Source organism: Pipistrellus kuhlii, unplaced genomic scaffold (assembly GCF_014108245.1).
Source record: "Pipistrellus kuhlii isolate mPipKuh1 unplaced genomic scaffold, mPipKuh1.p scaffold_m20_p_2, whole genome shotgun sequence".
In the NCBI taxonomy this organism is placed as follows: domain Eukaryota; kingdom Metazoa; phylum Chordata; class Mammalia; order Chiroptera; family Vespertilionidae; genus Pipistrellus; species Pipistrellus kuhlii.
This window is the reverse complement of record NW_023425515.1, coordinates 47,826,879-47,846,715: the sequence shown is the minus strand read 5'-3', so window position 1 is coordinate 47,846,715 and position 19,837 is coordinate 47,826,879. Positions and strand designations below refer to the sequence as shown.

The window sequence follows — 19,837 nt, the reverse complement described above, 5'->3', positions numbered from 1 at the left end:
TGATAAGGTACTTGGTGCCTGCTTTCAGGGTTTATCATGATGTCCTTTGGCAGTTAAGCTTGTAAGATCAATATAGAATGAAACAGAACACACATATGTATAGTAACTTGAGGAACCAGACTGGCTGGGCTGGCCTGCAAGACTTGATTGTAACCTGTTGGTATGTAAAAACTATCAGTCAGAACTGGTCAGATTAGCTCTGAGGAAGCATAGGAGATGGAGAGTCAAGTGAAAGTTGGCAGTCTTGGCCTCTGTAATGGCAGTTTCTCACAGTACAACAACAAATGACATTTTTATGACCACCTCGGTCCTGTATATGTCTTAGTTATCCTGAGATCTCTCTCAGAATTGGTATAGAAGAAGAACAGGGAAATTGCCAATAAGTATATGAAAAGTTTTCCACATCACAGGTCACCAGGGAAATGCATATCAAAACCATAATGAGCCCTGGCTGGGGTGGCTTAGTTGGATGAGTGTCATACCATGCACTGAGAGGGCACCAATTTGATGCCCAGTCAGGGCACTTGGCTGGGTTGCAGGCTTGATCCCCAGGAGGGTGCTTATGGAAGGTAGCCAATTGATGTTTCTGTCTCTTTCTCTCTCTCTGTCTCTGTCTCTGTCTCTGTCTCTCTTTCAAATCAATAAAAATATTTTAAAAACACACAATGAGATGTCACCTCACACCTGTTAGAAGAGCTAGCATAAAAAAGACAAGAGATAACAAGTGTTTGTGAGGATGTGGAGAAAAGGGGATTCTTGGGCACCATTGATGGGATTATAAATTGGTGCAGCCAAGAGATGCAAATCAAAACAACAATGTGGTACCATCTCACACCTGTCAGAATGGCCAACATCAACAAATCAACAAAGGACAAGTGTTGGCGAGGTTGCGGAGAGAAAGGAACCCTCATGCACTGCTGGTGGGAATGCAGACTGGTGCAACCACTGTAGAGAACAGTGTGGAGTTTCCTCAAAAAACTGAAAATGGAACTCCCGTTTGACCCAGTAATTTCACTCCTAGGAATATATCCCAAGAAACTAGAAATACCAATCAGAAAGGATATATGCACCCCTATGTTCATAGCAGCACAATTTATAATAGCCAGAATTTGGAAACAGCCTAGGCGCCCGGCAGCAGATGATTGGATCCAAAAACCATGGTACATCTACACAATGGAATACTATGCTGCCATAAAAAAGAAGGAATTCTCATCATTTCCAGCAACCTGGTTGGAATTGGAGAACATCATGCTGAGTGAAATAAGCCAGTCAATGAAAGAGTAACACCACATGACCTCACTCATTTATGGATAATAAAGAACATAATAAACTGATGAACCACAAGATAGATATAGAGACAGTAAAACAACAAGCAGACTGTCAAATTACAGCAGGTAGGGGAGGGAGATCTGGGGGAGATAAGAGATCAACCGAAGAACTTGTATATATGCATATAAGTACAACCAATGGACGCAAAACTCTGGGGAGGGAGGGTATGTATGGGAGGGGAGGCAATGTTAAAATATGTACACAGATAATAATTTAATAAAAAAATGTAAAAAAAAATTGGTGCAGCCACAATGGAAAAAGTATGGAGATTCCTCAAAATATTTAAAATATAACTATATTTTAAATTCTTTTTCTGGGTACATAGATAAAGGTAACAAAATCTCTATCTCAAGATATGCATTGATTTTAAAAAAAAGATATCTGCACCCCTTTATCGAAGCATTATTTATAATAGCCAAGATGTGAAAGCAACCTATATGCCCACTGACAGATTAATGGGTAAAGTAAATCTGATAGCCCTAGCTAGATTGGCTCAGTGGGTAGAATGTCCGCCCTTAGACTGAAGGGCCCCAGGTTCAATTTTGGTCAAGGGCACATACCTCGGTTGCGGGTTCAATCCCCAGCCCTTCTTGAGGCCTGTGTGGGAGGCAACCAATTGATGTGTCTCTCATATTGATGTTTCTCTCTCTCTGTTCCCCCCCTCCCTCCACCCTCTCTAAAAGTCAGTGGAAAAATACCCTTGGGTGAGGATTAACAACAACAAGAAAAGTATACACTCATACAATGGAATATTATTAAACCATAAATAAGAAAATCTTGCCAAGACCGGTTTGGCTCAGTGGATAGAGCGTCGGCCTGTGGACTGGAAGGTCCCAGGTTCGATTCCGATCAAGGGCATGAGCCTTGGTTGCGGGCACATCCCTGGTAGGGGGTGTGCAAGAGGCAGCTAATCGATGATTCTTTCTCATTGATGTTTCTAACTCTCTATCCCTCTCTCTTCCTCTCTGTAAAAAAATCAATAAAAAAAAGAAAAGAAAAGAAAATCTTGCCATTTGCAACAGTATGATGGACCTTGAGGGCATTATGCTAAGTAAAATAAGTCAGACAATAAAAGACAAATACGTATGATCTCACTTATATGTGAATCTGAGAAACCCAAATTCATAGCAACAGAGAACAGATTGCTGGTTGCCAGAGGTGGGGGTGGAGGGGTGAGAGAAATGGGTAAAGGTAGTCCAGAGGTACAATCATAAGGTAAATAAGTTCCGAGGAGAGGGAAAAAAAAAAGAAAAAATAATAAATAAGTTCTGATGATGTAATATGCAGTGTGGTGACCATAGTTAACGATAGTGTATGTTTATTTGAAAGTTGCTAAGAGAGTGTCTTAAATTCTCATTAAAAATTGTAACTATGTGAGGTGATGAATATTTACTGTAATGATGAATAAACTTACTGTAGTAATCAGTTTGCAATATATACATGTGTCAAATCATTATTTTGTGCCTCTGAAACAAATTTATACATCAATTATATCTCAATAAAAATGGGGGTGGAGAAAGAAATAGAACAGGGGAGTCCGGTGACTCAAATGTTTAATGGCGTAAGATTAAGAAAGCGTGGTGTCTCTCAGTTTGAATAAATTCTTCATCTCAAGGCTTTCAGATCAGAAGAGCAGAGCGAGATCCATCTGGGTTTTTCTTTCTAGATGATACTCATATACCATACCGAGCTTCATTCATTTTATTTTATTTGTCTGCCTTTACTGTACCCACCTACTTTTTAAAGATGCTCAAAACATGTACAAAAATGTGTAAGAGAGGTTTATTTTGAGTACTGAAAGAAAGAATTCCAATTCAGAACCCTCCCATACCTGTATATTTAAATAATGTAAATAGTTATGGTAAACGTTCCTTAAAGAAATTATGACCAATCTCATTATTGTTCTTAAAGAGAGGAAAGAGCCCTAACTGGTTTGACTCAGTAGATAGAGCATCAACTTTGGACTCAAGGGTCCCAGGTTCAATTCCGGTCAAGGGCATGTACCTTGGTTGTGGGCACAAACCCAGTAGGGAGTGTGCAGGAGGCAGCTGATGGATGTTTCTCTCTCATCGATGTTTCTAGCTCTCCATCCCTCTCCCTTCCTCTCTGGAAAAGGATAGAGATGCAACTCTTTCCAGTATATTTGCTAAAAAGACATTAAGGGGTTAGGTAAAGTCCCAGCATAACAACTGGGGACCTAAAAGAGGGAATTTGATGCCTCATCTCATTATGTTTCCCTTATCAAATTTGTTTCAGTGCATCCAACTTTTTTTGTTATTTAATTGCAGTTGATTTTGAGTTTTTATGGGTTGGAAACTCTGTTGAGAAAATGCTGGGGATTTAAGAGGAACCTTAAAGATCATCTAGCATCAATTTTTAAACTTTTCCATTAAAGTGCTTTCTTTCTTTCTTTTAAAAAAATATATATTTTATTGATTTTACAGAGAGGAAGGGAGAGGGATAGAGAGTGAGAAACATCGATGAGAGAGAAACATTGATCAGCTGCCTCCTGCACCCCCCCCCCCCCCCCCGGGATGTGCCTGCAGCCAAGTGAAATCGAACCTGGGACCCTTGGACAATATATAAAGAGATGACTGGAATCGAACCTGGGACCCTTCAGTCAGCAGGCCAACGCCCTATCCACTGAGCCAAACCAATTAGGACTATTTGTTTTTTTTTAAAAATATATATATTTTTATTGATTTCAGAGAGGAAGGGAAAGGGAGAGGGAGAGATAAAAAAAAAATCAATGATGAGAGAATCATTGATCGGCTGCCTGCACACCCCTTACTGGGGATTGAGCCCGCAGTAAGAACATGTGAGAACAGTTGACTGATTTGGGGGCATGTCCCAAAAATGGCTCAGTGCAAACTTAAAACATTTTTATCTCAATTTTTGCTTAAAAAATTGCAGGGGAAAAATCATGGGCAGCCTGGCCTGTGTGGCTTAGTGATGGAGCCCTGGAGGTCAGGGTTCCATTCCTGGTCAGGGCACATGACCAGCTTGCAGGCTCAGTCCCCAGTGGGGATTGTGCAGGAAGCAGCTCATCAATGATTTTCTATAATTATTGATGTTTCTCTCTCTTTCCCTTCCTTTCTCTAACCCTTCCTATCTCTGAAATTAATAAAAACACATTTTTAAAAAATAATGGGCAATTTATGACCTTACCCATAATATTTGTATCTAGGTATGTGTACTCAGTGCTGGAAATATCTATATATATATAAAAAGCCACCCACCAGACCCCTGTAATGACCAGAACAACTGGTCGCTATGATGCTTACGGTGGCCAGCAAACTGGCCGGATCTGGGGTGGGGCTGGCTGGTCAACCTCCTGCAGCCTCTCCCCCTGGCTGGCCCTGCCTCCAATGGGCTCTCACCACCTTGATCAGTCCATAGCCCCTCCCCTAGCTGGCCCCACCCCCAATCGTCCCCCAAGCTCCAATAGGGGCCAGAGCCAGCTGGCCAACCTCCTGCAGCTACCCCATCCATCCCCACACCAGATCAGGCCCCCTCCACCCTGACTAGGGTCAGCCAGCCAACCGCTTGTGGCCCCTCCCCCTGGCCAGCCCCACCCTCCATCAACCCACACCCACATAAATCAGGGATGGGGCTGGCCAGCCAACCACCCACAATCCCCCCGGCTGCTGGCCCTAGATTGGACCCCCCACTCCATTCAGGAGCAGGGCCTGCAGGCCCACTGCCCATGGCCCCTCCCCTTGGCTGGCCCCATCCCCAACTGGTCTCCCACCCCAATTTGGGGCAGGGCTGGCCAGCCCAGAGCCCCTCCCCATGGCCAGCCCTGCCCTCAATTGGCCCCCCACCCCAATTGGGCAGGCCTGCTGGCCAATCACCTTTGGCCCTTTTTCCCCCTCCGCCCTTGCTCTGATTGGGCCCAATCAGGGCCAGGCTTGCTAGACCCCACCTATGCACGAATTCATGCACTGGGCCTCTAGTGGTAATATAAAGTCATTTTCCCCCCCTGCTTTTTTGTTTGGCACAAGATTTCTGGTTTTGAGCAAATGTCTACATCTCTTTATCTATTGTCTATGGTCTAGAAAAGGATCTTGATGGGTCATATTTCCAGAATCACAGGTTATCAGCTACTTATGTGAGGATTGAATGATGGTTGGTAAAGATAACCTTGCAAAGATTAATATGCCATGTAAATGTGAGTTGTTTCTTTTTTTAAATCTTGGTGTTCTATACATCTTCAGTCCTCTCAGAATTGGGTCTTATGACCAAGTAAAAAAATTAATAGGGGAGAGAATGATAAGATGGGGGACAGAAGGTTTCTTGCCTTAGACTTTCTTTGACCTGATCAAAATGAGGCACAGCAAGTTAACTAACCATTGGTGTAATTGATGCTCTTGCAGGAGGGAGCACTGGCAGTTGTTGGGTAATTTGAAGACTACCGTAGAGGGTTTGGTGTCAGCCAACAGCCCCAACGTTTGGTCCAAGTATGGTGGCCTGGAACGGCTTTGCAGGGACATGCAGAGCATCCTCTATCACGGGCTTATCCATGACAAGGTACGGAGACCTTCTTTTGTGTCAAATTGGGTGAATTAGTTGTTGGAAAGAAACAGTTGCATTAAGTTGTTGGTGGGGAGAAGATGATGGCCACTAGTCTGTGAGCCCTTGAGGGAAGGACTGTACAATATGATGACGAGGAATCATTGGGCCTTTCCTCTTAGGATTATCATAGGACACATCTGATAAATATTTATTGAATATTGTCGTTTTTAGAATGTCCTATGAATATTATTTTGTAGACAACTGGTTGATACTTATGAGTAGTATTTGTAGTTATAGCTTACTTTTTAAAATATAAACTTCTTGATGTTGAATTTATTTTTCATAATATCCTAAAACATTCTAATAAGATTTGAGTATTAAAAATGAGTGGAAGCTAATATTTAATAGTTTTTGCTTGTCTTTGGCAATTACTTCAGTTGCAGTGTTTTAAGTAAGGTTTGATCTGGATAAATTTGTCAAGTGACTCATTGGTCTGGTATCCTTCTACTTTTTGAGTATCAAACCTTGTCCTGGCCAGTGTGGCTCAGTTGGCTGGGTGTCCTCCCATGCACCGAAAGGTTGCCTGTTTGATTCCTGGTCAGGGCACATGCCTGGGTTGCAGAAGGCAGCCAAGAGATGTTTTGCTTTCACGTGGATGTTTCCCTCTCTCCCTCTCCCTTCCTTTCTCTCTGTAAATAAAATTTTAAAAATCTTTATTTTTTAATTTTTTATTTTTAAAATATATTTTATTGATTTTTTTTTTACAGAAAGGAAGGGAGAGTGATAGAGAGCTAGAAAGGTCAATGAGAGAGAAACATCAACCAGCTGCCTCTTGCACACCCCCTACCGGGATGTTCCCGCAACCAACGTGCATGCCCCCGACCGGAATCGAACCTGGGACCCTTCAGTCCGCAGACCGATGCTCTACCACTGAGCCAAACCGCTTTCGGCTAAAAATCTTTATTTATTTAAAAAATATATTTATTAAATTTATTGATGGGAGAGAAATGTTGATGTGTTGTTCCACTTACTAGTGTTTATGCATTCATTGTTTGTCTCTTGTATGTGCCCTGAATGACTGGGGATTGAACCTGCATCCTTGACGTATCAGGGCAACATTCTAACCAATTGAACTACCCAGCCAGGGCCCCATAAAAAAATCTTTATAAAATAAAAATCAAACCTCACAAATAAGTGCATAATTATGTATTCCCAAATACACATGCTCTTTTCTACCAGAGCCCAGTATTTTTCCCTGGAACTCTTTCCCCTGAGCCATGGTTAGCCTTTTTTTTTTTTTTTTTTTTTTTTTTTTATCAGAATTTATTTTCAACTACCGTAGCAGTCACATTGGAAAAGATCTAATCAGTGAATTGGTATTAAGGTATTTATAGTTGATAGGATTTACTTTGCTACCCTCCCTTCTAAAAGTCTGGGTATATTATCTTTAACAATATCTTTAAACCAATGTTCCTATTGGATTTTTATTGTTAAAAATATTTTTATTGATTTCAGAGAGGAAGGGAGAGTGGGGAGAGAGATAGAAACATCAATGATGAGAGGGAATCATTGATCGGCTGCCTCCTGCATGCCCCCTACTGGGGATCAAGATCACAATCCAGGCATGTGCCCTTGTCTGGAATCAAACCGGGGACCCTTCAGTATGCAGGCTGATTCCCTATCCACTGAGCCAAACCAGCTAGGGCCCTATTGGATTTTTTGGAGTTAGTGGGAAAGTTGGCTTAAGTTAGATTTTTTTAAAAGTTCAAAGTAAGTTCTGAAAATGAGGCCTTCTCTTTTAATTAGTTTTAAAGATGTGAAAATTTTTTTATCCTTCAAAGAATTGTTCTTTTTAAAAATATATATTTTATTGTTTTTTTACAGAGAGGAAGGGAGAGAGATAGAGAGTTAGAAACATCAGTGAAAGAGACACATCGATCAGCTGCCTCCTGTACACCTCCTACCGGGAATGTGCCTGCAACCAAGATACATGCCCTTGACCAGAATCGAACCTGGGACCTCTCAGTTCGTAGGCCGACGCTCTATCCACTGAGCCAAACCAGTTACGGCAAGAATTGTTCTTAATGGTCATCATTATTAAAACACTATTTTAGGAATTTGGAGGCTAAATTGTATAGCAATTTGACAAAAGAATTAGTCAGAAACTAATCCAGACGCATCGCTCAGGTCCTTGGGAGGAAAATGACATCATAGTTATAATTATAGACTTTTGAGTCAGACTTCTCATATTTTAATTTTAGCTTTACCACTATGTGGTAAGTTATATAACTCCTTGTACCTCTGTTTCCTCATTTGTAAAATGATGAGATAACACTGGTACCCTCATAGGATTGCTGTAAGAATTAAATGAGATAATATATTGAGGTCTGTGTCAAGGACTGGTTTTTCCTTTTCATTTCCTTCCTAAAGACTAAGGCTTTCAAAGGTTTGGCTGCTGCGTCATCAAGAAGCTATTTGCCTTCGGAGAAGGGGAGGGGTATAATGACTCATGTGGGCCATTTCCTTTGTGCTTTCAAAGGATGTGTTATCAAATGTGTATTACATATTCTTTTAATCAGGGCCTTAGGAAACCTGTCAATGGCCATATTCTTAGAAAATATAATTTTCCTTGACAGCCTTCATCTAGGCTATCTTTAGTCCTCCCATAGCAATAACAATCACTCTTTAATATTTTGGTAGATTTTATTATTTTTGTGTGCATTTATATGCTTTTTAAAATATTAAGATTGTACTGTATATATCACTTCATAAATACTAAGATTATACTGTGTATATATCACTCCATAACTTGTTTTAAAATATTTAATTATTATTATTTTTTAAGTGTATTTTTATTGATTTCAGAGCGAGAAAGGGAAAGGAGAGAGAGATAGAAACATCAATGATGAGAGTCATTGATTGACTACCTCCTGCACATACCCCTTTGGGGCTCAAACCTGAAACCCCAGGCATGTGCCCTGACCAGAAATTGAACCATGACTTTCTGGTTCCTGGGTATTGACTGACACTTAACCATGGAGCCACATCAACCAGGCAATATTTAATTCTTTGAATGGACAATATATTTATATGGTTAAAAAACCAAAAACTATAAAACCATATCCAGTAAAATGTCTCATTTCCTTCTGATTCCAAAGGTAACTATTATTTACCAGTTTCTTTCCAGAGAATTTTTATGCTTATAAAGTAAATATCCTATTTAATAAAAGAGTAATATGCAAATTGACCATCACGTCAACACACAAGATGGCCACGCCCATGTTGTCAAAGATGGCTACCCCTGTGTAGACACAAGATGGCCACCACAAGATCACCAGCAGGGGAGGGCAGTTGTGGGTGATCAGGCCAGCAGGGGAGGGAAGTTGGGAGGGACTAGGCCTGCAAGGGAAGGCAGTTGAGGGGGACCCAGGCCTGCAAGGGAGGGCAGTTGAGGGGGACCCAGGCCTGCAAGGGAGGGCAGTTGGGGGGGTGGAACCAGGCCTGCAAGGGAGAGTAGTTGGGGGTGACCAAGCCATCAGGGGAGGGCAGTTAGGGGCAATTGCGCTGGCAGGGGAGCAGTTAGGTGTCGATCAGGCTGGCAGGGGAGTGGTTAGGGGTGATCAGGCTGGCAGGCAGAAGTGGTTAAGAGCAATCAGCCAGGCAGGCAGGCGAGTGGTTGGGAGTCAGCAGACCTGGATTGTGAGAGGGATATCTGACTGCCTGTTTGGGTTTGAACCCACTGGGTAGTCAGACATCTCTCGAGGGGTCCCAGATTGGAGAGGGTGCAGGCTGGGCTGAGGGATACACCCCCCTCCCCTCACCCCCACACGAATTTCGTGCCCTGGGCCTCTAGTGAATACATAATTTTCTTTGCTACACCTGATTTTTCACATAAATAAAAGGACACTATAACCATTATTCTGTACCTTGCTTTTCTTGTTTGATATATCTGATAAAAATTTATTTAAAATAGTTAGTTAGTCCGACTGGCATGGCTCAGTGGTTGAGCGTAGACCTATGAACCAGGAGGTTATGGTTTGACTCCTGGTCAGGGCACATGCCTGGGTTGCAGGTTCAGTCCCCAGTGGGGGTGTGCAGGAGGCAGGTGATCAATGATTCTCTGTCATCATTGATGTTTCTCTTTTTCTGAAATCAATAAAAAGTATATTAAAAATAAATAAAATCATTGAAGAGCTTCATTCTTTTTTACAACTATCATTTTGTAATGTTTCATTGTATGCGTATACCATAATTTATTTAAACAGTCTCCTGGTAGTGGACATTCAAATTGCTTCCAGTCATTTGCTGTTAATAATAATGGTACAGTGAATAACCTTGTATATATCGATAGGTCACTTGGTTCTTTACTATATTCCTAGACATATTTGTTAGGCTAAAGGGCATGTGCTTTTCTTTTCTTTCTTTCTTTTTTATTTTCTTACCACAAAGTTGAAATTTGTGGTTTTGTTCATGTACAAATAGAATATAATAGTCAAATTTTTATGGTTTCTAAACACTTAACCACTGATGATTCCCATAAGATGCTGTTATCCTTCAGAGTTCAGGTGCCTGATCTGTGAAAGCCCAACTTTGCCTTCCTTTCTACCCACCAAATTAATTTGTCTTTCCAGAAGTCTTGTTGGATGTTTTCTTTGTTGGCCTCTCCATGTTGCTGCTTTATTTGAACAACTTCATTTTGTAACTACTCTATAGTCCTTTCAATCTCATAATTCTTACTGACCAGGGATACCCAATTTGACTACATTTCTTAACGTAGATCCAGCTGTGAGTTGCATGTTCTTTTGCTGCCAGTTTAAATCTTGAATATGTTTACTTAACTTCTGGAGCTCTTTCTGTGCATGTTCAGCCATGTGAACTAGATTTTCATTATATATTTCCCAGGCATTGCATCCCTGCTGTGACATTAGTTCTGGATTCTCAATTCGATCCGCTTGATGCTCGGACTGGGCTACAGAATTGTTTACATTCTTGCCATGCAGCAGCGTCATTTTTCTGTCCTGAGGAAGGGGCTGGAAGTCCATGTAGTTTTATACTGAGCCATGCGATTGGTTAAGGAACAGCCAGCCTTTCAAATTTATTTCTCATTATGTTGGTTTCAAAAGCAGAGCAGCCCGAGGCTGTCGGGTAGTTCAGGTAGTTCTTTGTAGGCTGATGTCTGAGAGTTTGCTTCTCCACCAGCCCCGCAGCCCTTCCCACACACCAGGCACTTATAACCTTAGTCGAAATACAGCCTTGCATCCTCTGCAGCCACCAAACGCGTGCCGCCGAGCTTAGGTTCACCGGGTTTTCTCAGGCTGTGTGCTTTTCACTTTGGACAGTTGTTGCTAAATCACCCTCTAGCAAGCTAATGTCTGTTTATACCCTGTGAATTTTTTCTTTTTCCCCCCATTTTCCTTAAATTTTTAGTTTTATCCTGTGGGTTTGTAGGAGCTCTGTAGTTATTAAGAAAATTAGTGGTGAGCTTACTGTGAAAAACACAGATGATATGTGATAGAATTACACACTTGAACTTATATAATGTGTTAACCAATAAATGTAACTTAATAAAAAGAGAAAATTAGTCCTTGTCTATAATGTAAGTTATAAATATATTTTTTCCTAGTTTGTCTTTTGACACACTTTTAAAATCTACCCCTGAGGATATTTTCTCTGTTGTCTTCCTCCTCCTCCTCCTCCTCCTCTTTCTTCTTCTCCTCCTCCTCCTCCTCCTCCTTAGCTTGATGCTATGAAAGGGAGGCAGGAGGAGGGAGAGAGAAAGAAAGAAAATTTATGCATGACCTCTAACCACTGAACAACCCAGCCAGGGCTATATCATTTTTTTATAACAGGAAAAGCCTTATTCTTCATGATCTGAATCATTAGCTGATTGATTTATTAAACAGTGTAAGATATATCACTCAGACATTTTGTTTTAATTGAAAACATCTAAAGTTGCATTTGTTCAATGGTCTTTGGCTATAGGGCCAAAACCAAATCAACCTATTTTTATTGATTTCAGAGAGGAAGGGAGAGGGAGAGAGAGATTGAAATATCAATGATGAGAAAGAATCATTGATCACCTGCCTCCTGCATGTTCCCTACTGGGGATTGAGGCACAGCTTCCTCCTCCTCCTCTTCTTCCTCCTTCCTTAGCTGGAATTTATTTTGGCCTATAGTTTGTGGAGAATGTCTAATTTTTACTAACCATTTTTTCTTTTCTACTGATTTCCCCCCAAAAGTGGTTTATTAAGTGAACCTAACATTTAAAAAATATATATATTTTATTGATTTTGTACAGAGAGGAAGGGAGAGAGAGTTAGAAACATCGATGAGAGAGAGTCATCGATCAGCTGCCTCTTGCACACCCCGTATTGGGGATATGCCCGCAACCAAGGTACATGCCCTTGACCGGAATCGAACCCGGGACCTTTCAGTCCCCAAGCCGACGCTCTATCCATTGAGCCAAACCGGTTATGGCTACTTGTGGATATTTTAATAAACTTTCTTCCATGTAGTTTCAAGTTACCAACACCCTTCATCTCCTCCTCGGCTGCTCTGCTGGAGACCTTGGCCTTCACAGCGACAGGCCGTTCTGGCAGCCTTCCTTTCCCCAGAACGGTGTAGTAGCCAATCGCACCACATCAGTGACAGGAGCAGCTCCAGCCTTGCTTTTGGTAGCATTTACCCGGGTCTGCTCGCTGACCAGGGTCCACAGTTTATCAAGTTGACAGTTGGGCAGAAGCTCTGGTCCCTCTTTCAGTGGTAAGGCCTCACACCAACTTTCCCAAAGTCACCTGGGTGATATTTGTCGAAGGTGATCCTGTGATGATGCAAGCCGCCAAGCATCACCTCGGCCCCTGGTGCTTCCTGTGCTTGCTGATACCGCCGTGGCTGTGGCTCACGGGGCCCCGATGTTTCTGGTCTTCCTCAGTCTGGACTGCCTGTCGATGGCCGAGATGGAAGAGCACCACCGTTTACTTATCCATTACTTACTGAGGGACATTTCTGTTGCTTCCAGGCTATGATAATTATGAATAAATCTGCTATAAATGTCTGTGTGTAGGATTTTATGTGGACATAAGTTTTCAGCTCTTTTGAGTAAATTGCAAGGAGTGTGATCACTGGACCATATGGTAAGGGTATGTTTAGTTTTACAAGAAACTACCAAGCTGTGTCCCAGAGTGGCTTTAACATTTTGCATTGCTACCATCAGCGAATAAGGGTTCCTTTGCTCTAAATCCTTGCCAACATTTATGTTGGCATTGACCTGCATTTTGACCATTCTAATAGGTATATACAGTGGTATCGTATTGTTTTAATTTGTATTTCCCTGGTGACATATGATGTAGTGTATCTTTTTTTGTGTGATAGGGATTATACCGTATTTTTCGGACCATAAGACGCTCCGGACCGTAAGACGCACCAGTTTTTAGAGAAGGGAAATGAAGAAAAAAAGATTCTGAAACAAATAGTGTCCTAAAATATTTTATGTGCATTAAAACCCAACATCACAGACATAAACACATGTAATCAACCCTGTAAAGTAAACAGCAGCATTTAGAACCATTTTAGAGCCGGGCAAGCACACAGAGACCACACAGAGCCGGGCAAGTAAAAAAACTTTTTTTTAAAAGTATATGTGTAGGCTATATTTGGACCATAAGACGCAGGGACTTCCCCCCCCCCACTTCTGGGGGAAAAAAGTGCGTCTTATGGTCCGAAAAATACGGTAATTCATTATTATTTTTTATTTTGCTCCAATTTTATTTTATTATTACTTTTTAAATAAATCTTTATTGCTCAGATTATTACAATTGTTTCTCCTTCCCCCCCTCCCATAGCTCCCTTCCACCAGGTTCCTGCCATACCCTATGCCCTTACCTCCCCCCACCCTCGCCATTGTCCTCATCCATAGGTTATACGATTTTAACCCGGTCTCTTTCTGCACCCCCACACCTCTTTCCCCCTGATAATTATCAACCTGCTCCCTTTCTTTGCCCCTGATTCTATTATATTCACCAGTTTATTCTGGTCTTCAGATTTTTTTTTTTTTTTTTTTGCCAATGCAAAAACTAAACCAATGTTATTTTCAAAACTTGAATGTCAAGAGCAAAACTTTGGCTACTATATAATAACAACAATGCCAATGCAAAACAACAAAATGAGAAATCAGAATTATGGACATATTAATATTTTTAGCTACTAAATGAGTCTCTTTTGCTGCTGGTGTAGATTCACTCAGAGTCCTTGGACTTGCTGCAGAAGACTGGAAGCTAACAGATGCTAGCATGAGCAGGAACATGATTAAAGAAGTAGCTTCTTTTTTTTTAATATATATTCTTATTGATTTTTTTACAGAGAGGAAGAGAGAGGGATAGAGAGTTAGAAACATCGATCAGCTGGCTCCTGCACACCTCCCACCGGGGATGTGTCCACAACCAAGGTACATGCCCTTGACTGGAATTGAACCCGGGACCCCTCCGTCCGCAGGCTGACGCTCTAGCCACTAAGCCAAACTGGTTTTGGCTGTAGTGTATCTTTTCATGTGTTTATTTGCCATGTGCATATTTTCTTTGGTGAGGTGTCTGTTAAGGTCTTTGGCCCATTTTTAAAATCAAATGACTTGTTTTCTTATTGTTGAATGGTGGAGAGAAAAGGGTAGAAAACAGATTATTTTCATTATATAACCTTTGATGTAATATGTACAAATTACTTATTCAAAAGAACAATTACAACGATTTTAAAGTTATCCTTTAAAAAGGTGAACATGTATATGTATTCCTTTTATTGCTGCTGAGTACTTCTGTTATCTCTCTCTTTGAATGTCAACACCAGAACTAGATTTGGTCCAAAATGGTAGTGATTTGTTTACCGTGTGTGTTCCCACTGCAGGTGTGTTGCCGCCAAACGGATTACTGGCAATTTGTGAAAGACATCCGCTGGCTGAGTCCCCACTCAGCCCTGCACGTGGAGAAGGTAAGAGATGAAGGTAACCACAAGGCCTCCTGGTTTGATGTTCCGTTTGAGGCGTCTCCTAGGATGGAAGGACGGTGTGTGCCACCTTTCTTATAACCGAGGAGAGGAAATGATCTCTCCAGGACTGATTTGAAGGGGAGGATTATTTGCTTTAAAAAACAAACTTTGCAAACTCATTGTGCTGGCCGCTTTCTCTCGTTTGGGAAAGGGGTGTAAAAGTTTTGTTGTTTTCCAAGGATCTGCATATGTGGGACCAGAGTGAAGCTTTTAAAAATCCAGGGTATATGGTGTATGTTAAGAGGTTCCCGGAAGTGGTTGGGGAAAGTGGGACTGAAATTCTAATAACTGTTTAAGAAGTGAGATAACAGCAATTAGAAAGAAATGTGAGGTTTCTGAAGACCAGGGTCAAATGGAGCCATACATGTTCCTGTCAGCTTTGGCTACCATCATAGCATTCTGCTTTCCCATCCTCTCAGCTCATCATAGTACCCCCGATTTCTAGCCAGGGGAACAAAGCCGGAGGAGGTTAGATGACTTTGCTAGAGTTACACAGCTAGTTCCAGATCAGTCTCTGCCAAATCTATGTATCTATTGATTTAACTCTTATGGGAAAAAATTTTAATATATTTAAAATTAAAGAGAATAGTGTAATGAATATCCAGCATCCATCTTCAATACTTATTGATTCATGGCCAGTCTTATTTCATGTATATCCTACCCACTGCCAGATTCATTGTTGAGATGATGTTGGGAAAAGTAACTTGTTTTAATTTATTTTTTTTAAAATGTGTTTATACTGATTTCAGAGAAAGAGAGAGAGATAGAAACATCAATGAGAGAGAATCATTGATCCGCTGTTTCCCACACCACCCCCACTGGGGACTGAGTCTGCAATCCTCGCATGTGCCCAGACCGGAAATTGAACTGTGACCTCCTGGTTCATAGGTCAACATTGAACCACTGAGCCACACTGGCTGGGTAGTAACTTATTTTTAATTGGTAAAGGAACCAAATAACAAGGATAGGTCTTATACTATCCTTTTTTATGAAGAAGAGGCCAGAGCCCAATGATTTTTTTTTTATGGAGATTTTATTGTCCTCACTTTTCCCACCAAACCTCCCTCTACTTTTCTTTTATAAAATATATTGCTATAGTTATTTACTCGTAGAAGCTGCTTGAAATTGCCATCCTTCCTTCCTTTTTTTTTTTTTGCACTGATCCTGGGCTGAGACCTTGCTTTCAGAAACAGCCACGCAGAAGGAGGTTCCAAATCTAGAATGAATGCTGTGGCTAGAGACCAAAAGAGGTTTCTCTTTGGAGGCATTTTTCTGGATTCTTTCTCCCAGGTTTTTGTTGTATCCTTTAGTGAAGGCTGTCTGAAATAGAGGACTCTGTGAGAGAAGGAAAATGTCAAGTTTATCCTTCTTCTGAGTACCCCAGGAAAGATGCTTCTTTGGAATAAGAACATAGAGACGTAGGAGCTTTCTTTTCTCTAGAAACTGCATATTAGGTTTTAACTGCTTAGCCCCGCTCCAGTGGCCCAATCCAGCAGCGGAGCCATTAATCCCTCCCTCCCTCTCCATCCTCAGTAACCTTGTAGATGCTAGCTGGAGGAAAAATGCCTGTGACCGCCTCCTTTTAACATGTCTCAGTTTAGTTCTCAGGTCTTCAGGCCTCAATCTTGCCGTGTTTTTACCCATTTACATGTTTTGACTCATGCCCTTTTGCCTCCTAGTTCATCAACTTGCACGAGAATGGCCAGAGCAGCGCCGATGGCGTGAATGAGCGTGTCATCGCAGAGCTGTGGCTGCAGCACAGCCTGCAGTGCCACTGCCTCTCTGCTCAGCTCCGACCTCTGCTTGGGGACAGACAGTATATCAGGAAGTTCTACACAGGTAGGCAGAGGTCCCTTAGCCAGGACTGTGGCACAGATTCCCTCACTGTTTTCCACTTTACCCTTCCTTTAAAGACTCTTACCCAAGGTCTCATATTGTACTTGATGCCGTAGAGATTCTAATAAGAAACATGTTGTAGCCAGTCTTCTCTCTCACTTCCTATGTCATACACAAACCTATTCCTCTACTCCCACACACACAAACCAATAAGAAAAACTGCTACTGACTGAGAGTTTCCATGTTCCAATCACTGTTACCTACCTTTTGTACATATACTTTTAACAACAGCCCTGAAAGTTGGATATTAATATCCGTTTTCCAATCAGGGAAGTAGAGTTCAATAAGGTTAGGTAACGTGGCCAAAGCCACCGAGGGCCAGGATTAAAATCTAGTCATTCTGAGTTTGAAGCCTCTTGTCCTGGCCTCTCTCCTATACTAGACGTTACTTAGCCTCTCCTGTACTTGATTCGCCGCTGGCTCCGCCTCTCTCCACAGTTGCATGATTCCGCTCAAGTCATGTTTGCCTTTTCCCTCGCTCCTTCCCTGACCTCTCCCAGGGTCAGACAGGGAAGCTGAAGGACTCCCTATTGGCTCCATCACCGGTAGCTTCTCTCTCCCCAGATACCGCTTTCCTGCTCAGCGACGCCCACGTCACAGCCATGCTGCAGTGCCTGGAAGCGGTGGAGCAGAACAACCCCCGCCTCCTCGCCCAGATCGACGCCTCTATGGTAAAGGGGGCAGGAATCACCTTCGTTTGTGCTGGCCTCCTGGGCCGCACCGGGATGTAACCTCTGTAACCAGATGTTTCTTTGTCAATTGTAAACGTAAAGGCTTTCATTAAAAACAAAAACAAAACACACTTAGAAAAGAAAGGGAGTGGCTTGTTGCAGTTTCGGTTCTTACAAGGGTATTTCTTGGATCACATGATCTCACGCATCTAGAGGAAATAATGAACAACATAAACAGACCCAGAGAAAGAGAACCAGCGATCAGACTCTCAAACCTCAGAGGGAAAGTAGGGGGATGGGGTTAAGGGAAAGAGATCAACCACTGGCCTGGCCAGTGGACAACGGGGGAGTGGGGGTGGGACATATCTAGGGAGGGGTTTGGGATGGGAATGAGGGAATAAGGACAATTACGTGAGACCATAATCAATAAAAAAAATAAAATAAAAAGGTTATGTTGACCGAAAAAGAAAAAAAAAGAAAAGAAAGGGAGGTACTGTCACGCCTTATTGAAGTATTAAAAAGCCTAGGTTTAGGACTATCTAAGAAGGGAGGTGTCTATTTTTTTTTTAAACCATTTAAAAAATCTTTAGTTTGAGTCAGCACCTCCCTAAAGGCAGGCTTGATAAAGAGCTGGGATAAGAAGGATGGTTTTGAGTCAGGAGCAGGATTTATAGGATCAGACCTAATGTGGTCTAGTATCTAGTATTTTTGTCTTTGAAGTATAAAGAAAATTTTGTTGCTTGATGTTGCTTATTTTTTAAAGAAAACTATTATTATTTTTTTATTATCAAAATTGATAACCTTTTATTAGGGTATATAGACAAATTATATTTAAAGCAATTATTAATATGTTAGAAGTGATATGTCATATTTATATGATAGCAAATGTGATACATTTATATCTTTCTTTTTATATTTTGTTTTTATCACATCTGTTCTTTTTTTAAATTTCTTTTTTGCTTTCTTGGGATTGAAAGATATCTATACTGATAATCTATACTAATAAAAGGGTAAAAAGCTAATTAGACCAGGAGACCAGACATCTTTCCAGACTGACTTCTTTCCAGACAAAGCCACAGTGATGGGGGCCAAAGCAGAGGCTGTTATGGGCAAGCAGGCCAACAGGGGAGGGTAGTTGGGGGCCATGAGGCAGGCAGAGGAGGGCATTTGGGGGCCATGAAGTGTCTAGGCTCTGTTATTATCACAGTCCTACCTCTTTTAAGGAGGTATTCCATACCTTTCCTGGTTTTAAAATATTGATTCTTAGTTACAATACTATGTGCTATGCACAATTCATCCATCATCTCATTTAATCATCACAACTCTCTAAGGACACTGAGGGTAGAGTGCATAAGTCACATGCCCAGAGTTTGGAGCAAATAGCTTACAAGTGATAGGACCTGGATTTGAACCCGGTCTGACTCCTGACTCCATGTGCATAGCAGTCCAAGCCTGCTGCCAAAGGCCAGCTTCTACCTGTGTTTCTGTAGTCCTTAGTGCCTCTCTGGGGACCTCTACCTATAGGAGATATAGGACTCTCTTTCACGGCCCGCGTAGAAAGAGTTCCAATCCAGGGTTCAGATTCTGGAGAAGGGCCGCACACAAATGAAAAGAGACTTGAAGAAATTCAATTTGGCGATTTGGGGGGCCAGGCGGTAGTCCAACTCTAGTGGGAGAACTACCCCTGCTCTGGCCCTGCCATCCCCTTTTATTGAGGCTTTGGGGAAGACATCTTAAGCAACATAAACAGAAATTTACATGTAGCCCTTAGGCAGGAAATAACAGAAACTTTCATGGACAAGGTAGATTCTGCTTCAGCTAACAAAATCTCAACTAAAGGTTAGAGCAATTAAGGTTGTTGACCAGCCTTCCTGGCTTCCTGTCAACATCTCTTTTTCAGTGAAACTGATTTGGTTTCCAGCATCTCCCCCATTTACTTTCCTTAAAAAATTTTACATATGCAGACTAGAAATAAACAAACAAAAAATGAAATAAGCAACAATGGCTATGCTGAGAGTCAAATGAAATCAGTCTGCAGTACATTTCTTTCTGGGCCAACAGTTTTTGAATCCCAGATTCAGTGTCACACAGTTTTTTGAGTCCAAATTTTAATGTCCAACAGTTCTGAGTCCATGACAGCAATGGTATCCGGTTGGTGGAAAAATGGTGTCAATGCAGGTCCGACCTCTGGTTTGGTCCTGGACAACCTGCAGCGACGCACATCTGCTGACTGCTAGTATGGCAAGGCGTCGTCAGCATCTTCCATCTCTGGTCTGTTTTTCCTCCTGTCTTTATGGCTGGAGTATTCCTGTCAATTCTTCTCTGTTGCAGGAATCCACATGGTCTTGGAGTTGTTTTCTGAAAATATACAAACATATCTCGACCAAAATTAA

At 41.6% G+C, this 19,837-nt stretch overlaps 1 protein-coding gene and 1 pseudogene across 13 annotated transcripts in view; one reads left to right on the top strand and one right to left on the bottom strand.

Annotated features, from left to right (window-relative positions):
- Positions 1-19,837, top strand: part of RUBCN (rubicon autophagy regulator) — a 68,916-nt gene that overhangs the window by 18,111 nt on the left and 30,968 nt on the right. For 7 of the 13 annotated variants that reach the window (XM_036447032.2, XM_045583890.1, XM_036447040.2 and 4 more), the window contains exons 2-5: positions 5,706-5,859; positions 14,734-14,820; positions 16,557-16,716; positions 17,338-17,444. In XM_036447032.2, the coding sequence (XP_036302925.1) occupies positions 5,706-5,859; positions 14,734-14,820; positions 16,557-16,716; positions 17,338-17,444 (508 nt within the window). The remainder of the gene's footprint in view (positions 1-5,705; positions 5,860-14,733; positions 14,821-16,556; positions 16,717-17,337; positions 17,445-19,837) is intronic. The other 6 variants (XM_036447033.2, XM_036447038.2, XM_036447043.2 and 3 more) reach the window with 1 other exon arrangement.
- Positions 10,406-11,166, bottom strand: LOC118724138 (annotated as a pseudogene).